This window comes from Trachemys scripta, unplaced genomic scaffold, assembly GCF_013100865.1.
Source record: "Trachemys scripta elegans isolate TJP31775 unplaced genomic scaffold, CAS_Tse_1.0 scaffold_26, whole genome shotgun sequence".
NCBI classification, from domain to species: Eukaryota; Metazoa; Chordata; order Testudines; family Emydidae; genus Trachemys; species Trachemys scripta.
Window position 1 is genome coordinate 4,817,888 of NW_023260511.1, and position 14,995 is coordinate 4,832,882.

The 14,995-nt window shown below is 51.3% G+C and overlaps 1 protein-coding gene across 1 annotated transcript in view; it reads left to right on the forward strand.

Annotated features, from left to right (window-relative positions):
* The first annotated feature begins 4,462 nt into the window (after window positions 1-4,462).
* Window positions 4,463-14,995, forward strand: part of LOC117870326 (deleted in malignant brain tumors 1 protein-like) — a 42,735-nt gene continuing 32,202 nt past the window's right edge. Inside the window, exons 1-4 of the mRNA XM_034757426.1 lie at window positions 4,463-4,469; window positions 5,920-6,237; window positions 8,321-8,635; window positions 10,718-11,032. Of these exons, the coding sequence (XP_034613317.1) occupies window positions 4,463-4,469; window positions 5,920-6,237; window positions 8,321-8,635; window positions 10,718-11,032 (955 nt within the window). The remainder of the gene's footprint in view (window positions 4,470-5,919; window positions 6,238-8,320; window positions 8,636-10,717; window positions 11,033-14,995) is intronic.

The window sequence follows — 14,995 nt, forward strand, 5'->3', positions numbered from 1 at the left end:
TCTATTATGAGTCTAGTTACAGGTTGTTGAGCTGAATTCACTTTGTGCTAATAAAAAGAACAGGAGTACTTGTGGTACCTTAGAGACTAACAAATTTATTAGAGCATAAGCTTTTGTGGACTACAGCCCACTTCTTTGGATGCATACAGAGTGGAATAAATATTGAGAAGATATATATACACACATACAGAGAGCATAAACAGGTGGGAGTTGTCTTACCACTCTGAGAGGCCAATTAAGTAAGAGAAAAAAGAAAAAAAAAAAAACTTTTGAAGTGATAATCAAGCTAGCCCAGTACAGACAGGTTGATAAGAAGTGTGAGAATACTTACAAGGGGAGATAGATTCAATGTTTGTAATGGCTCAGCCATTCCCAGTCCTTATTCAATCCTTTGTTGATTGTGTCTAGTTTGCATATCAATTCCAGCTCAGCAGTCTCTCGTTGGAGTCTGTTTTTGAAGTTTTTCTGTTGTAATATAGCCACCTGCAGGTCTGTCATTGAATGACCAGACAGGTTAAAGTGTTCTCCCACTGGTTTTTGAGTATTATGATTCCTGATGTCAGATTTGTGTCCATTAATTCTTTTGCGTAGAGACTGTCTGGTTTGGCCAATGTACATGGCAGAGGGGCATTGCTGGCACATGATGGCATATATCACATTGGTAGATGTGCAGGTGAACGAGCCCCTGATGGTATGGCTGATGTGATTAGGTCCTATGATGATGTCACTTGAATAGATATGTGGACAGAGTTGGCATCGGGCTTTGTTACAAGTATAGGTTCCTGGGTCAGTGGTTTTGTTCAGTGATGTGTGGTTGCTGGTGAGTATTTGCTTTAGGTTGGGGGGTTGTCTGTCTCCCAAGATCTGTGAGAGTAAAGGATCATCTTTCAGGATAGGTTGTAGATCTCTGATGATGCGCTGGAGAGGTTTTAGTTGGGGGCTGAAGGTGACAGCTAGTGGTGTTCTGTTATTTTCTTTGTTGGGTCTGTCTTGTAGGAGGTGACTTCTGGGTACTCGTCTGGCTCTGTCAATCTGTTTTTTCACGTCAGCAGGTGGGTATTGTAGTTTTAAGAATGCTTGATAGAGATCTTGTAGGTGCTTGTCTCTATCTGAGGGATTGGAGCAAATGCGGTTATATCTTAGAGCTTGGCTGTAGACAATGGATCATGTAGTGTGTCCTGGATGGAAGCTGGAGGCATGTAGGCAAGTGTAGCGGTCAGTAGGTTTCCAGTATAGGGTGGTATTTATGTGACCATCGCTTATTAGCACAGTAGTGTCCAGGAAATGGACCGCTTGTGTGGATTGATCTAGGCTGAGGTTGATGGTGGGATGGAAATTATTGAAATCATGGTGAAATTCCTCAAGGGCTTCTTGTCCATGGGTCCAGATGATGAAGATGTCATCAATGTAGCGCAAGTAGAGTAGGGGCGTTAGGGGACGAGAGCTAAGGAAGCGTTGTTCTAAGTCAGCCATAAAAATGTTGGCATATTGTGGGGCCATGCGGGTACCCATAGCAGTGCCGCTGACTTGAAGGTATATATTGTCCCCAAATGTGAAATAGTTGTGGGTGAGGACAAAGTCACAAAGTTCAGCCACCAGGTTAGCTGTGACATTATCGGGGATACTGTTCCTGATAGCTTGTAGTCCATCTTTGTGTGGAATATTGGTGTAGAGGGCTTCTACGTCCATAGTGGCCAGGATGGTGTTTTCTGGAAGATCACCGATGGATTGTAGTTTCCTCAGGAAGTCAGTGGTGTCTCGAAGATAGCTGGGAGTGCTGGTAGCGTAGGGTCTGAGGAGAGAGTCCACATAACCAGACAAGCCTGATGTTAGGGTGCCAATGCCTGAGTAAGGACTGGGAATGGCTGAGCCATTACAAACATTGAATCTATCTCCCCTTGTAAGTATTCTCACACTTCTTATCAACCTGTCTGTACTGGGCTAGCTTGATTATCACTTCAAAAGTTTTTTTTTTTTTCTTTTTTCTCTTACTTAATTGGCCTCTCAGAGTGGTAAGACAACTCCCACCTGTTTATGCTCTCTGTATGTGTGTATATATATCTCCTCAATATATGTTCCATTCTATATGCATCCGAAGAAGTGGGCTGTAGTCCACGAAAGCTTATGCTCTAATAAATTTGTTAGTCTCTAAGGTGCCACAAGTACTCCTGTTCTTTTTGCGGATACAGACTAACACGGCTGCTACTCTGAAATTTGTGCTAATAGAGCACCTGCAGTGGGGCTCTCCTCCTACAAGCTAAAATCACTGAGTGCTATGTTAATGAGGGGGGCAGGGGGGGGGCTAAAAATCTATTGCTAAGTGGCTGGTGGACTGGAGGTGAGCAGTTTGTGGGACAGCTGGAGTGGCTCATGGGATGGCTGATGGAGCAGAGCAGCTGGCAGAGTGGAGCAGTTCATGGGATGGCTGGTGGAGTGGAGTGACTTGCAGTGAAGGCTGCAGCAGAACCCCACGGAGAGGTGTGGCAGTTGGCCTCGGACCAGGTAAGGTGCCTCTTAACACACCCCCCCCCATTTCCACCCAGGCTGGGGGGGGGGGGTAAAACTCTGCGGATAAACTTTTGAACCCTGGTGCTGCATTGACCAGGGACAGAGACTTTTGGGTTGTTGGACTTTTGGGTGATTTTTGGGTTGCTGGACTCAAGAGACTTTTGGGGTGTTGGACTGTTGGGACTTTGGGTGATCTTTCGGATTGCTGGACTTAAGAATCTGCTCATGGTTTGTGTTATGACTCCTATTTGTGGTGTTTCCCCAACATAATGCCGCATTGTTTCCCTCTTTTATTAAAAGGCTTTTGTTACACTCGGACGCTGTGCTTGCGAGAGGGGAAGTATTGCCTCTTAGAGGCACCCAGGGGGGTGGTATGTAATTGTCCCAGGACACTGGGTGGGGGCTCGAGCCAGTTTTGTATTGTGTTATTGAAACGGAACCCCTAGATACTGAACCCAGCCCCTGTTGCTGCCAGCTCTGATGAGCAGAAGGGTTACATTAGTTTACTCCAGACACTGTGCTGTTCTTCTGTACCAGACATGGACTGGTCACAGAGCTTGCTTTTACATACCACGATCCTTTAATGCTCTGCCAGATATGGTTGAGGTTAGCTTTAAAAAAGGTACAGTAACTCCCCACTTAACGTCCTCTCGCTTAACGTTGTTTCGATCTTACGTCCCTGCTCCATTACAGAACATGCTAGTTTAAAGTTGTGCAATGCTCCGCTATAACGTCCTTTGGCTGCCTGCTTTGTCCACGGCTGGCAGCCCCACTATCAGCTCCCCTACGCCCCCCCCCAGCACCTCCTGCCTGCCGGCGGACCCCACAGATCAGCGCCTTCCCCCTGCTCCCCCTGTCTCCTGCCCACGGCAATCAGCTGGTTTGCGGCATTCAGCAGGCGGGGGGGAGGGGGGAGGAGTGAGGATGTGGCGTGCAGCCTCCCCGCTCCCTCCCCTGCCTCCTGAATGCCGCAAACCAGCTGATTGCTGCAGGCAGGAGACGGGGAGGGAGGGAGGGGGGAGGCTGCGCGCCGCCTCCTCGCTCCTCCCCCCAGCCTCCTAAATGCCGCAAGACAGCTGATTGCCGCGGGCAGGAGGTGGGGGGAGTAGGGGGAAGGCGCTAATCCCTGGGGGCTGCCAGTGGGTGGGAGGCACGGGGAGGGCAGGGGAGCTGATGGGGGGCTGCCAGCCTGTTTAATACCTGTATTAAATTACTTGTTTAAAATTGTTTAAAATGTATATAATGCCTTTTGTCTGGCAAAAAAAAAAAATTTCCCTGGAATCTAATCCTCCCTATTTACATTAATTCTTATGGGGAAATTGGATTTGCTTAACATCGTTTTGCTTAAAGTCGCATTTTTCAGGACCATAACTACAACATGAAGTGAGGAGTTACTGTATTTTACACACATCGCCACCTAGTGGCTGAGCGGTATAATACAGTTTAGCACTCCATTACACTGCGAGTGGGGCTGTCAAACTCCAGGTCGGGGGGAAGCCAGGCCTGAGGGGAGCAGGGTGTGGGGGTCCTTCACCGAAGCAGGCAGTGTGAAAGCAGGTGGCTTGGTTTGGAAGGGCTGGTGCAGTGTCATTGGTTCTGACGTTGCTCACCAGGTCTTGTCTTTTGTTGGCTACTTAGGGCTCTTCTGCACTGGAAACATTACAGTGGCCCAGTGGCAGCTCTGCAGCTACAGCGCTTCTGTGTAGATGCGACCGACACTGACAGGAGCGGCAGGAGGGTCAATCCACCTCCCTGACGGGCAGTAGAGAGGTCACTGAAGTACAACATGCAGCTGAATCTTTTCTCTCAGTGCATCAAGAGATGGCAGGGGAGAGCTCACTCAGGCCACTGCTTACATTAGCCAGTGTTTGGAGATCCCCAAGGTGTCCAGCCATGGAGACAGAGACTTACCTCATTTCTTTGCTTTCTTTCAGCTTCAATGACAGGATTTCCCATGGCAGGTAAATACAAACATAGGCAGAGGGTGCGGGGGTCTGTCTGTATGTGTGGGGTGCATGCTGTAGTGTGCAGCTATCTCATAAATTGGGGCAAGGAAGGGCAGAGTTAAGGTTATTTAATCTAGTCGTTCAAGTGTAGGACTTGAGACCTGGGTTCAAATCCTGCCTCCTCCAGACTCACCCCATGATCTCAGCCTATCACTTCCTCACTACGTGCCTCAGTTTCCCCACCAGTGAATTGTTAACAAAGGGGCTGTGTGGCAGAATGAGCACAGCACAGGGTATCCTGGCTGTTGGGTACCTGTGGAAATCCCCAACCATTCAGTGTCTCAAGGGTTCACCCTTGCCCAGTAAGGCCGATTGAAATTTGGGCTCTGGCAGTGGCTGTATGAGCCACATCAGTCTGGGTGAGCCCAGATTTACCCTAGGGTATGATCTGCCCCAACAGATATTTTTGCCTTTAGTTATTGTTAGAGCTGTTTCAGCTTAGCCCTGGCTGTGGCTGGTGAGTGACCCCACCTCTGCAAAGGGCAAGTGGAGGTGCTGTGTACCTGCACTGGGGCGCTGTGATGCTAGCTGGGGCCTGTCAGAGGTGGGGGTGGGGTACCAGGAGCTGGGCTGCTGTGGTGCCGTCACCACAGGAGGGTGCTCAGTTCAGCCTGGCACTGCCCCTGTCTGTCTGGACGCTGTGGAATATGGAGGAGCTGAGTCAGCCCCAGTCAGGGCCAGTGGAGGCTTTGTGGGAGCAGAACTAAAGCCCCGCGAGGCTGCTGCTGTTGGCTCCAGTCAGGCAGGGTCATCGGGGCGCAGACAGGGAGGGAGCCCAGGCAGGGGCAAAAGGCAGTTCAATCTCCTGACCACTTATGTCCTTTGCCCCTCGGCTGGGAGCCGCTCAGACTGAGGGCTGGCCTGGCCTGCACAAACCTGTCCTGTCATGGAGGGGAATTAACCCCAGCAGCTCATTTCACATTCTGGGCATCAGAGAGTTGCAATGGCTGCGACTTCCACTCACTACCAACTTGGACCCAGGGCCCCAGACGTGAAAGCCCAGTGCCTGTTCCCCCCACGCCAGCCACTGTCCCTGCCTGAGCTGGGGCCAAATGGGATCTGGTGCCCTCCGGAGGAAAAGCCCCAGGTCTCCTTCCCCGAATGTACTGCATCAGTTCATCCCCCTCGCACAGACTGTACTGGAGCCGGCATCCCCTGAAGAGAAAGACCCTGTGTCCCATTCTCCATCCCACGAGTCAGCCATTCCCCCATGCCTGGGGCTGGATCAGAGCTGGTGACCTCCAGAGAGGAAACCCCCAGTATCCCATTCCCAGCCCCCCTGAGCCAGCCAGTTTGCCACACTGGGACTGAATGGGAGCTAGAGTAAACTATAGGGAACAAGGCCCATATTCCTTTCCTCTAGCCCATCCCTGAGTGTTTTTTCCCTTGGGTGTTTGCATCTCAGAACTGGCTCAGCTCCGACTGGTGAACGGCCCGAGTCGCTGCGCTGGGAGAGTCGAGGTGTTTCACAAGCATCAGTGGGGAACCGTGTGTGATGACAGCTGGGACTTACAGGATGCCGGAGTCGTGTGCAGGCAGCTGGGCTGTGGGACGGCGTTATCAGCCCCAGGGGCGGCTAACTTTGGGCAAGGATCTGACCCTATCTGGCTGGATGACGTCCACTGCGCAGGAACCGAAGCTGCCCTCTCCGAATGCAGTACTCTTCTGCCTTGGGAATGGAATGACTGTACCCACGGAGAAGATGCCGGTGTTGTGTGCTCAGGTAACCTTTATCTACCACCATGCGTCTTGCAGGAAGCCGGGTGGAAAGCGCATTATGGGGCATTGTCCCCTCACAGCCAGTGCTGACCCCAGCATGGTGCTTGGAGCCTGTGCTTCAGGGAGCAATATGGCGGTTCCTGTAGGGAGCGCTCTCCTCTCAGTCTGTGCTGATCCTAATTCCCCTGTGAGGGTCTATGGGCCTGTACTGCAGGGAGCGGTGTGGGGTCTCAGTAGGGGACGCTCACGCTCTCCCCTTGATAGAAATGCTGGCCCCAAAGGGGGCCTGTGCTGCAGGTAGGGGTGTGTGAGTAGAAGGCTCTCTCCCTTTGCACTTGTACTGGCCCAAATGCCCTAGTGTGGTACCATGGGTCCCAACATGAGGAAGTCATGTCTGTGCCCGCTGCGGGGCAGCTCTCCAACTCCCGCAGCCACAGACCACACAAGCCGTGCCCTTTAGGCCTTGTGGGGGAGTGACCTCTCTCCAGGTTGGTAATATGCACACTTCACCCTTCGGCCCTCCGAGAGTCCTTCTGCAGCACCCAGTCCCTGTCCTGCTGGGCATTCACAGAAGTCACAGATCTGCTGCTCCCAAAGGTACAGGGTCCCAAGGTGACCAGTTCCACCTCCCATCTCTGCCCCGATCAACACACAGTTCTAGATCCCCTTATAGTCACACCAAGTACAAGTGATTTCACACAGTGTAGCGATTCGAGGGGTATCAAGGAGAAGGGTTGGAAAGAAATGGTTCCATGGCCAACAAAATCATACCACGCTGACTAGAGCCTAGACTCATTGAATGAGTTACTTTTCTGTCTGGTAGAGCAACGCTCACCCCACAGTCCTTCCAGGGTTTTACTCCAGGCTTGGCTGTGATCTCCTATTCCTGAGACAAACGCTGTCAGCCGCCTCCTGGGTGAAAGAGAGATCTTGTCCCCTCTCCTCTTTCTTTGTAGGTACAAACCATTGTTTCTTCCCAGAGGAGGTCTCTCTTCTGAGACTTGTGCTGAGGGTCCTTTGTCTTTGTAAATTCTCAGGCCTACACTAGACCCAGACAATGAATATAGCCTGTCTCCACGGCTGTGCTTTGTTCTATGTGCTGATTGGCTCAGCCGAATGGATTGCCATGGCGCAGGTGACAAGCTTCACTTCAATACTTCTGGAGCCTCATATTCTATATTTTACATCTCTCTTCAACTATGTCCCATCCAAACATCTTGCCCCCACTAGGGTGATCAGTGGGCTGCTGTCTCTTGGTAGAGACCTCACACACCACCTCTAGTGAGCTATTGTGCATATATCTCACCCAGGGGATCCCTGAATAACTCCAGGCAAACCTGTTCCCTCTGCCAGTTGGCGTCTATTTATCTCTGGGCCAGACTCCTCTGTGGCACACTGGGGACCTGGGTAACTGCAGCTTCCTTTGGTTGGATTTGGTGTCAACAGAGCCTGCAGCCGCTCACTCAAACTAAAAATCCAGGACCAATTTCTGAAGAGTCCGGTTCCCAATCACTGTGTTCTGGTGGATTTGCGTTTCAGGGAATTAGTCCTGAAGTTGTAACTTCCCCAAGAGCTGGACACAGGAGACGCAATTCTTCCTCACTTCCTGTCCTATTACATATTTCGCTATCCTGTTTCTCAGCTGCCCTGTCCTACCGCAAAAGTGGCTGCATGTCAATGCGGGGAGTCTCCTTCTTCTGGGTATGTCACACGTGGATATCTACGTAACCCTATGTATCTACGAATACCAGCACCAGGAGTGAGGGTGTAAATCTGTTCCCCGGGAGGTTCCTGCCAGTAGTGTCGGGGCTGATCTTTATAATTAAGTGCTCTAGTGGGAGCGGTAGGTCAGAATGCCGTCCAATCTACCAAACTAGGTGACAGTTGGCTGGGAGGGGAGTGGACAAACTTCGACATTCCCCAAGTGATTAGCATGGTCAGTGGTGGGGAGCCCTTGACAGGCAGTGGCTGTGTGCAGAGACTGGTCAGATCTGTTGGCGGGAGGCGCTACGTTCCCCAGCGACGCAAGACATCAGATGCACAGGAACCTCCCTGAGTGTTTTTTCCCTTGGGTGTTTGCATCTCAGAACTGGCTCAGCTAAGACTGGTGAACGGCCCGAGTCGCTGCGCTGGGAGAGTCGAGGTGCTTCACAACAAGTTGTGGGGATCCGTGTGTGATGACAGCTGGGACATAACTGATGCTGGAGTCGTGTGCAGGCAGCTGGGTTGTGGGACGGCGTTATCAGCCCCAGGTGCGGCTAACTTTGGGCAAGGATCTGACCCTATCTGGCTGGATGACGTCAACTGCGCAGGGACAGAAGCTGCCCTCTCCGATTGCAGGGTTCGGTCTTGGGGAAGGCATGACTGTCAACACGGAGAAGATGCCGGTGTTGTGTGCTCAGGTAACCTTTATCTACCACCCTGCCTATTGCAGGGAGCTGGGTGGGAAGCTCATTATAGGGTATTGTCCCCTCACAGCCAGTGCTGACCCCAGCATCGTGCTTGGAGCCTGTGTTTCAAGGAGCAATATGGCAGTTCCAATAGGGAGCGCTCTCCTCTCAGTCTGTGCTGACCCTAATTCACCTGTGCGGGTCTATGGGCCTGTACTGCAGGGAGCGGTGCAGGGGCTGAGGAGGGGACGCTCACGCTCTCCCTTTGATAGAAATGCTGGCCCCAAAGGGGGCCAGTGCTGCAGGTAGGGGTGTGTGAGTAGAAGGCTCTCTCCCTTTGCAGTTGTGCTGGCCCTAATGCCCTAGTGTGGTGCAGTGGGTCCCTAGCATGAGGAATCCTTGTCTGTGCCCGATTTGGGGCAGCTCCCCGACTCCCTCGGCCACAGGCCACAGAAGCGGTGCCCTCTAGTTCTTGTGGGGGGTGACCTCTCTCCAGGTTGGCAATAGGCACACTTCACCCTTCAGCCCTCCGAGCATCCCCCTTCAGCATCCAGTCCCTGTCCTGCTGGGCATTCAGAGCAGTCACATATCTGCTGCTCCCAAAGGAACAGGGTCCCAAGGTGGCCAGTTCCACCTCCCATCTCTGCCTCGATCAACACACAGGTCTAGATCCCTTCATAGTCACACCAAAGACAAGTGATTTCACAGACTGTAGCGATTTGAGGGGTATCAAGGAGACGGGTTGAAAAGAAAGGTTCCATGGCCAATAAAATCATACCACACTGACTAGAGCCTAGACTCATTGAAGGAGATACTTTTCTGTCTGATAGAGCAACACTCACCCCACAGTCCTTCCAGGGTTTTACTCCAGGCTTGACTGTGATCTCCTGTTCCTGAGACAAACGCTGTCAGTCGCCTCCTGGGTGAAGGGGAGCTCTTGTCCCCTCTCCTCTTTCTTTGTAGGTACAGACCATTGTCTCTTCCCAGAGGAGGTCTCTCTTCGGAGACTTGTGCTGAGGTTCCTCTGGCTTTGTAAATTCTCAGGCCCGCACTGGGCCCAGACAGTGACTATACCCTGTCTCCACAGCTGTGCATTGTTCTATGTGCTGATTGGCTCAGCCAAAGGGATTGCCATGGCGCAGGTGACAAGCTTCACTTCAGCACTTCTGAAGCCTCATATTCTACATTTTACATCTCTCTTCAGCTATGTCCCATCCAAACACCTTGCCTCCGTTAGGGTCACCAGCAGGCTGCTGTCTCTTGGTAGACACCTCACACGCCAGCTCTAGTGAGCTATTGTGCATATATCTCACCCAGGGGATCCCCTAATAACACCAGGCAAACCTGTGCCCTCTGCCAGTTGGCGTCTATTTATCTCTGGGCCAGACTCCTCTGCGGCACATTGGGGACCTGGGGAACTGCAGCTTCCACTGGTTGGATTTGGTGTCAGTGGAGCCTGCAGCCGCTCACTCAAACTAAAAGTCGAGGTCCAATTTCAGAAGAGTCCGGTTCCTAAGCACTGTGTTCCGGCGGATTTGCGTTTCAGGGGATAAGTCCTGAAGTTGTAACTTCCCCAAGAGCTGGACACAGGAGACGCAATTCTTCCTCACTTCCTGTCCTATTACATATTTCCATATCCTGTTTCTCAGCTGCCCTGTCCTATCCCAGAAGTGGCTGCATGTCAGTGGGGGGAGTCTTCTTCTTCTGGGTATGTCACAAGTCGATATCTATGTAACCCTATGTATCTACAAATACCATCACCATGAGTGAGGGTGTAAATCTGTTCCCCGGGAGGTTCCTGCCAGTAGTGCCGGGAGTCATCTTTTTAATTAAGTGCTCTAGTGGGAGCAGCAGGTCAGACTGAAGTCCAATCTACCAAACTAGGTGACAGTTGGCTGGGAGGGGAGTGGACAAACTTCAACATTGCCCAAGTGATTAGCCTGGTCAGTGGTGGGGAGCCCTTGAAAGGCAGTGGCTGTGTGCAGAGACCGGTCAGATCCATTGGTGGGAGGTGCTACGTTCCCCAGCGACACGAGACATCAGATGCACAGGAGCCTCCCTGACTGTTTTTTCCCTTGGGTGTTTGCATCTCAGAACTGGCTCAGCTAAGACTGGTGAATGGGTCAAGTCGCTGCGCTGGGAGAGTCGAGGTGTTTCACAACCAGCAGTGGGGAACCGTGTGTGATGACGGCTGGGACATAACGGATGCTGGAGTGGTGTGCAGGCAGCTGGGCTGTGGGACGGCGTTATCTGCCCCAGGCGCGGCTAAATTTGGGCAAGGATCTGACCCTATCTGGCTGGATGACGTCAACTGCGCAGGGACAGAAGCTGCCCTCTCCGAATGCAGGGCTCGGCCTTGGGGAGAGAATAACTGTAACCATGGAGAAGATGCCGGTGTTGTGTGCTCAGGTAATCTTTATCTACCACCGTGTGTGTTACAGGGAGCTGGGTGGAAAGCTCTTTATGGGGCATTGTCCCCTCACAGCCAGAGTTGACCCCAGCATGGTGCTTTGGGCCTGTGCTTCAGGGAGCAATATGGCGGTTCCTGTAGGGAGCGCTGTCCTCTCAGTCTCTGCTGACTCTAATTCCCCTGTGCGGTTCTATGGGCCTGTGCTGCAGGGAGCGGTGTGGGGGCTCAGTAGGGGACACTCACGCTCTCCCCTTGATATCAATGCTGGCCCCAAATGGGGCCTGTGCTGCAGGTAGGGGTGTGTGAGTAGAGGGCTCTTTCCCTTTGCACTTGTGCTGGCCCAAATGACCTAGTGTGGTGCCATGGGTCCCAACATGTGGAATCTTTGTCTGTGCCCAATTTGGGGCAGCTCTCCAACTCCCGCCGCCACAGTCCACAGAAGCCGTGCCCTCTAGTCCTTGTGGGGGGTGACCTCTCTCCAGGTTGGCAATAGGCACACTTCACCCTTTGGCCCTCCCAGAGTCCTTCTGCAGCACCCAGTCCCTGTCCTGCTGGGCATTCAGAGAAGTCACAAATCTGCTGCTCCCAAAGGAACAGGGTCCCAAGGTGACCAGTTCTACCTCCCATCTCTGCTCCGATCAACACACAGCTCTAGATCCCGTCATAGTCACACCAAGTACAAGTGATTTTTAAAGAGTGTAGTGATTCGAGGGGTAGCAAGGAGACGGGTTGGAAAGAAATGGTTCCATGGCCAATAAAATCATACCACGCTAACTAGAGTCTAGACTCATTGAACGAGATACTTTTCTGTCTGGTAGAGCAACGCTCACCCCACAGTCCTTCCCGGGTTTTCCTCCAGGCTTGGCTGTGATCTCCAGTTCCTGAGATAAACGCCGTCAGCCGCCTCCTGGGTGAAAGGGAGCTCTTGTCCCCTCTCCTCTTTCTTTGTAGGTACAGACCATTGTCTCTTCCCAGAGGAGGTCTCTCTTCGGAGACTTGTGCTGAGGGTCCTTTGTCTTTGTAAATTCTCAGGCCTCCACTAGGCCCAGACAGTGACTATAGCCTGTCTCCATGGCTGTGCTTTGTTCTATGTGCTGATTGGCTCAGCCGAAGGGATTGCCATGGCGCAGGTGACAAGCTTCACTTCAGCACTTCTGAAGNGCTCAGCCGAAGGGATTGCCATGGCGCAGGTGACAAGCTTCACTTCAACACTTCTGGAGCATCGTATTCTACATTTTACATCTCTCTTCAACTATGTCCCATACAAACATCTTACCCCCATTAGGGTGAAGAGTGGACTGCTGGCTCTTGGTAGAGACCTCACATACCACCTCTGGTTAGCTATTGTGCATACATCTCTCCCAGGGGATCCCCGTAAAACTCTAGCAATATCTGTGCCCTCTGCCAGTTGGTGTCTATTTATCTCTGGGTCAGACTCCTCTGCGGCACAATGGGGACCTGGGGAACTGCAGCTTCCACAGGTTGGATTTGGTGTCAATTGAACCTGCAGCAGCTCACTCAAACTAAAACTCCAGGGCCAATTTCTGAAGAGTCCGGTTCCTAAGCACTGTGTTCCGGCGGATTTGCATTTCAGGGGATAAGTCCTGAAGTTGTAACTTCCCCAGAGCTGGGCACAGGAGACACAATTCTTCCTCACTTCCTGTCCTATTACATATTTCCCGATCCTGTTTCTCAGCTGCCCTGTCCTACCCCAGAAGTGGTTGCATGTCAGTGGGCAGAGTCTTCTTATTTTGTGTATGTCACAAGTCAATATCTATGTAACCCTTCTGCCAGTGTCATCAGAAGTGATTAGGGACGTGTTCAGTATCTAGGGTTTCCTTTTCAGCAATATAACACAGATCTGGCTTGAGCACCCACCCAGTAACCTGCTTTTTACAGTTCCCAACAGTTGGTTAGAAAGGGTGAATATCAACAGAGGGAAAATTGCTTTTTGTAGTGCTAATGAGGCTAATTTAATCAAGGTGGACCTCGCCCATTCCCAGCAATGCCCCTCTGCCATGTACATTGGCCAAACTGGACAGTCTCTATGCAAAAGAATAAATGGACGCAAAGCAGACATCAAGAATTGTAACATTCAAAGCCAGTAGGAGAGCTCTTCAATCTCCCTGGACACTCAATAACAGACTTAAAAGTGGCCATTCTTCATCAAAAAAACTTCAAAAACAGACTGGAATTAGAAACTGCAGAAATGGGATTAATTTGCAAACTGGACACCATCAAATTAGGCCTGAATAAAGACTGGGAGTGGCTGGGTCACTACAAAAAGTAATTTTCCCTCTATTGATACTCGCTCCTTCTTGTCAACTGTTGGGAATGGGTGACGTCCACCCTGATTGAATTGGCCTCGTTAGCACTACAAAAAGTAATTTTCTCTCTGTTGATATTCTCCCCTCCTTGTGAACTGTTGGGAATTGGCCTCATTAGCACTGACCCCCCACTTGGTAAGACAACTCCCATCTTTTAATGTGCTGTAATATATATACTGACTACTGTATTTTTCACTCCATGCATGTGATGAAGTGAGTTTTAGGCCACGAAAGCTTATGCCCAAATACGTTTGTTAGTCTCTAAGGTGCCACAAGGACTCCTCATTGTTTTTGCTGATACAGACTAACACGGCTACCACTCTGAAACCTTTAATAAAAGGAGGGAAGCCCCCAGCATTAACTTGGGAAAACGCCACAAACAGGATTTCTAAAAATATAACCATGAGCAAAACACCTCTCCCAGAGTATGTTGGGCAGTGTCTTTTGCCTCAGGTTCTTGAGTCCAGCAACCAGAAGTTCCTTTAAGGTGCCCTTCTCTTCTCCCTCCACCACACCCCACTTACAGTGGTTGTCCTTGGTTAGTGAAGACCCAGAGTTCAGAGGTGCACCTGTGTGAGTTCAGCTCCCACCATGGGGGCGGGGAGGAGAGCTCCTGGCTCTGGTGGCAGCTGGTGTTTGCTCTGGTGACAGCTGCCCTACCAGCCACTCACCAGTCTGTTCACCCTCACCTTCTGCTGCCCCCGGCCTTTCTACTGTGACCTCTGCAGGTCGCTCTCTTGAGGCTTAAGAGATGCTGATGTTGTGTGCTCAGGTAACTTGCATCCATGACATCACTGTGGGTGGTGCAGGGATCGGGCTGGGAAGCTTTCAGCACAGACCCAGCTCTCCTGTCTGAGTCAGCGCTGACCCCAGTGCCCCAGCATGGTGCTAAGGGCCTGTACTGCAGGGAGCCAGTTCGGGGTCACAGTATGTGTCGCTCTTCCCATGGTGTCAGTGCTGACCCCATTTTCCCCACACAGTTCTACAGGCCTGTGGTGCAGGGAGCGGGATGGGGGCTCATTCGGGGGTGATTTCCCCTTGAAGTCAGTGCTGAGCCCAGTGCCCCAGCACACCACTTAGAGCCTGCACTGCAGGGAGCAGTACGTGTGCCTCTGTGAAAGATCCTCCCTGTCGCTGGTTGCTCTGATCTCCCTGTACCGCTACAGCACAATGGGGCGCTGGGTAACCGTAGATCCCATTTGTGGGATTTGGGATTGAATGAATCCTGCAGCCACTCAGGGATCCCTTTATGAAGTGTGGGGTTCCTATCCCCATCACTCCGGGTGATTTACATCTCAGCTAATTACCCATGAACCTGTAACATCCCCCACAGCTGTGACTGGAGACAGGGTTCTTCCTCAATTCCTCTCCTACACAGCCCATGAGTTTCTGTGCCCTGTCTCTCGTCTACCCTGTTCCACCCCACAGGTGACTGCATGGTAGTGGTGGGGAGTAGGGCTGTCAAGTTATTAAAAAAAATAATTGTGATTAATTGTGAGATAAAAATTAATCATGATTAATTGCACAATTAATCGCCCCTTTACACAATAAGAGAATACCATTTATTTCAATTTTTTGGAATGTTTTCTACATTTTCAAATACATTGATTTCAATTACAATACAGAATACATAGT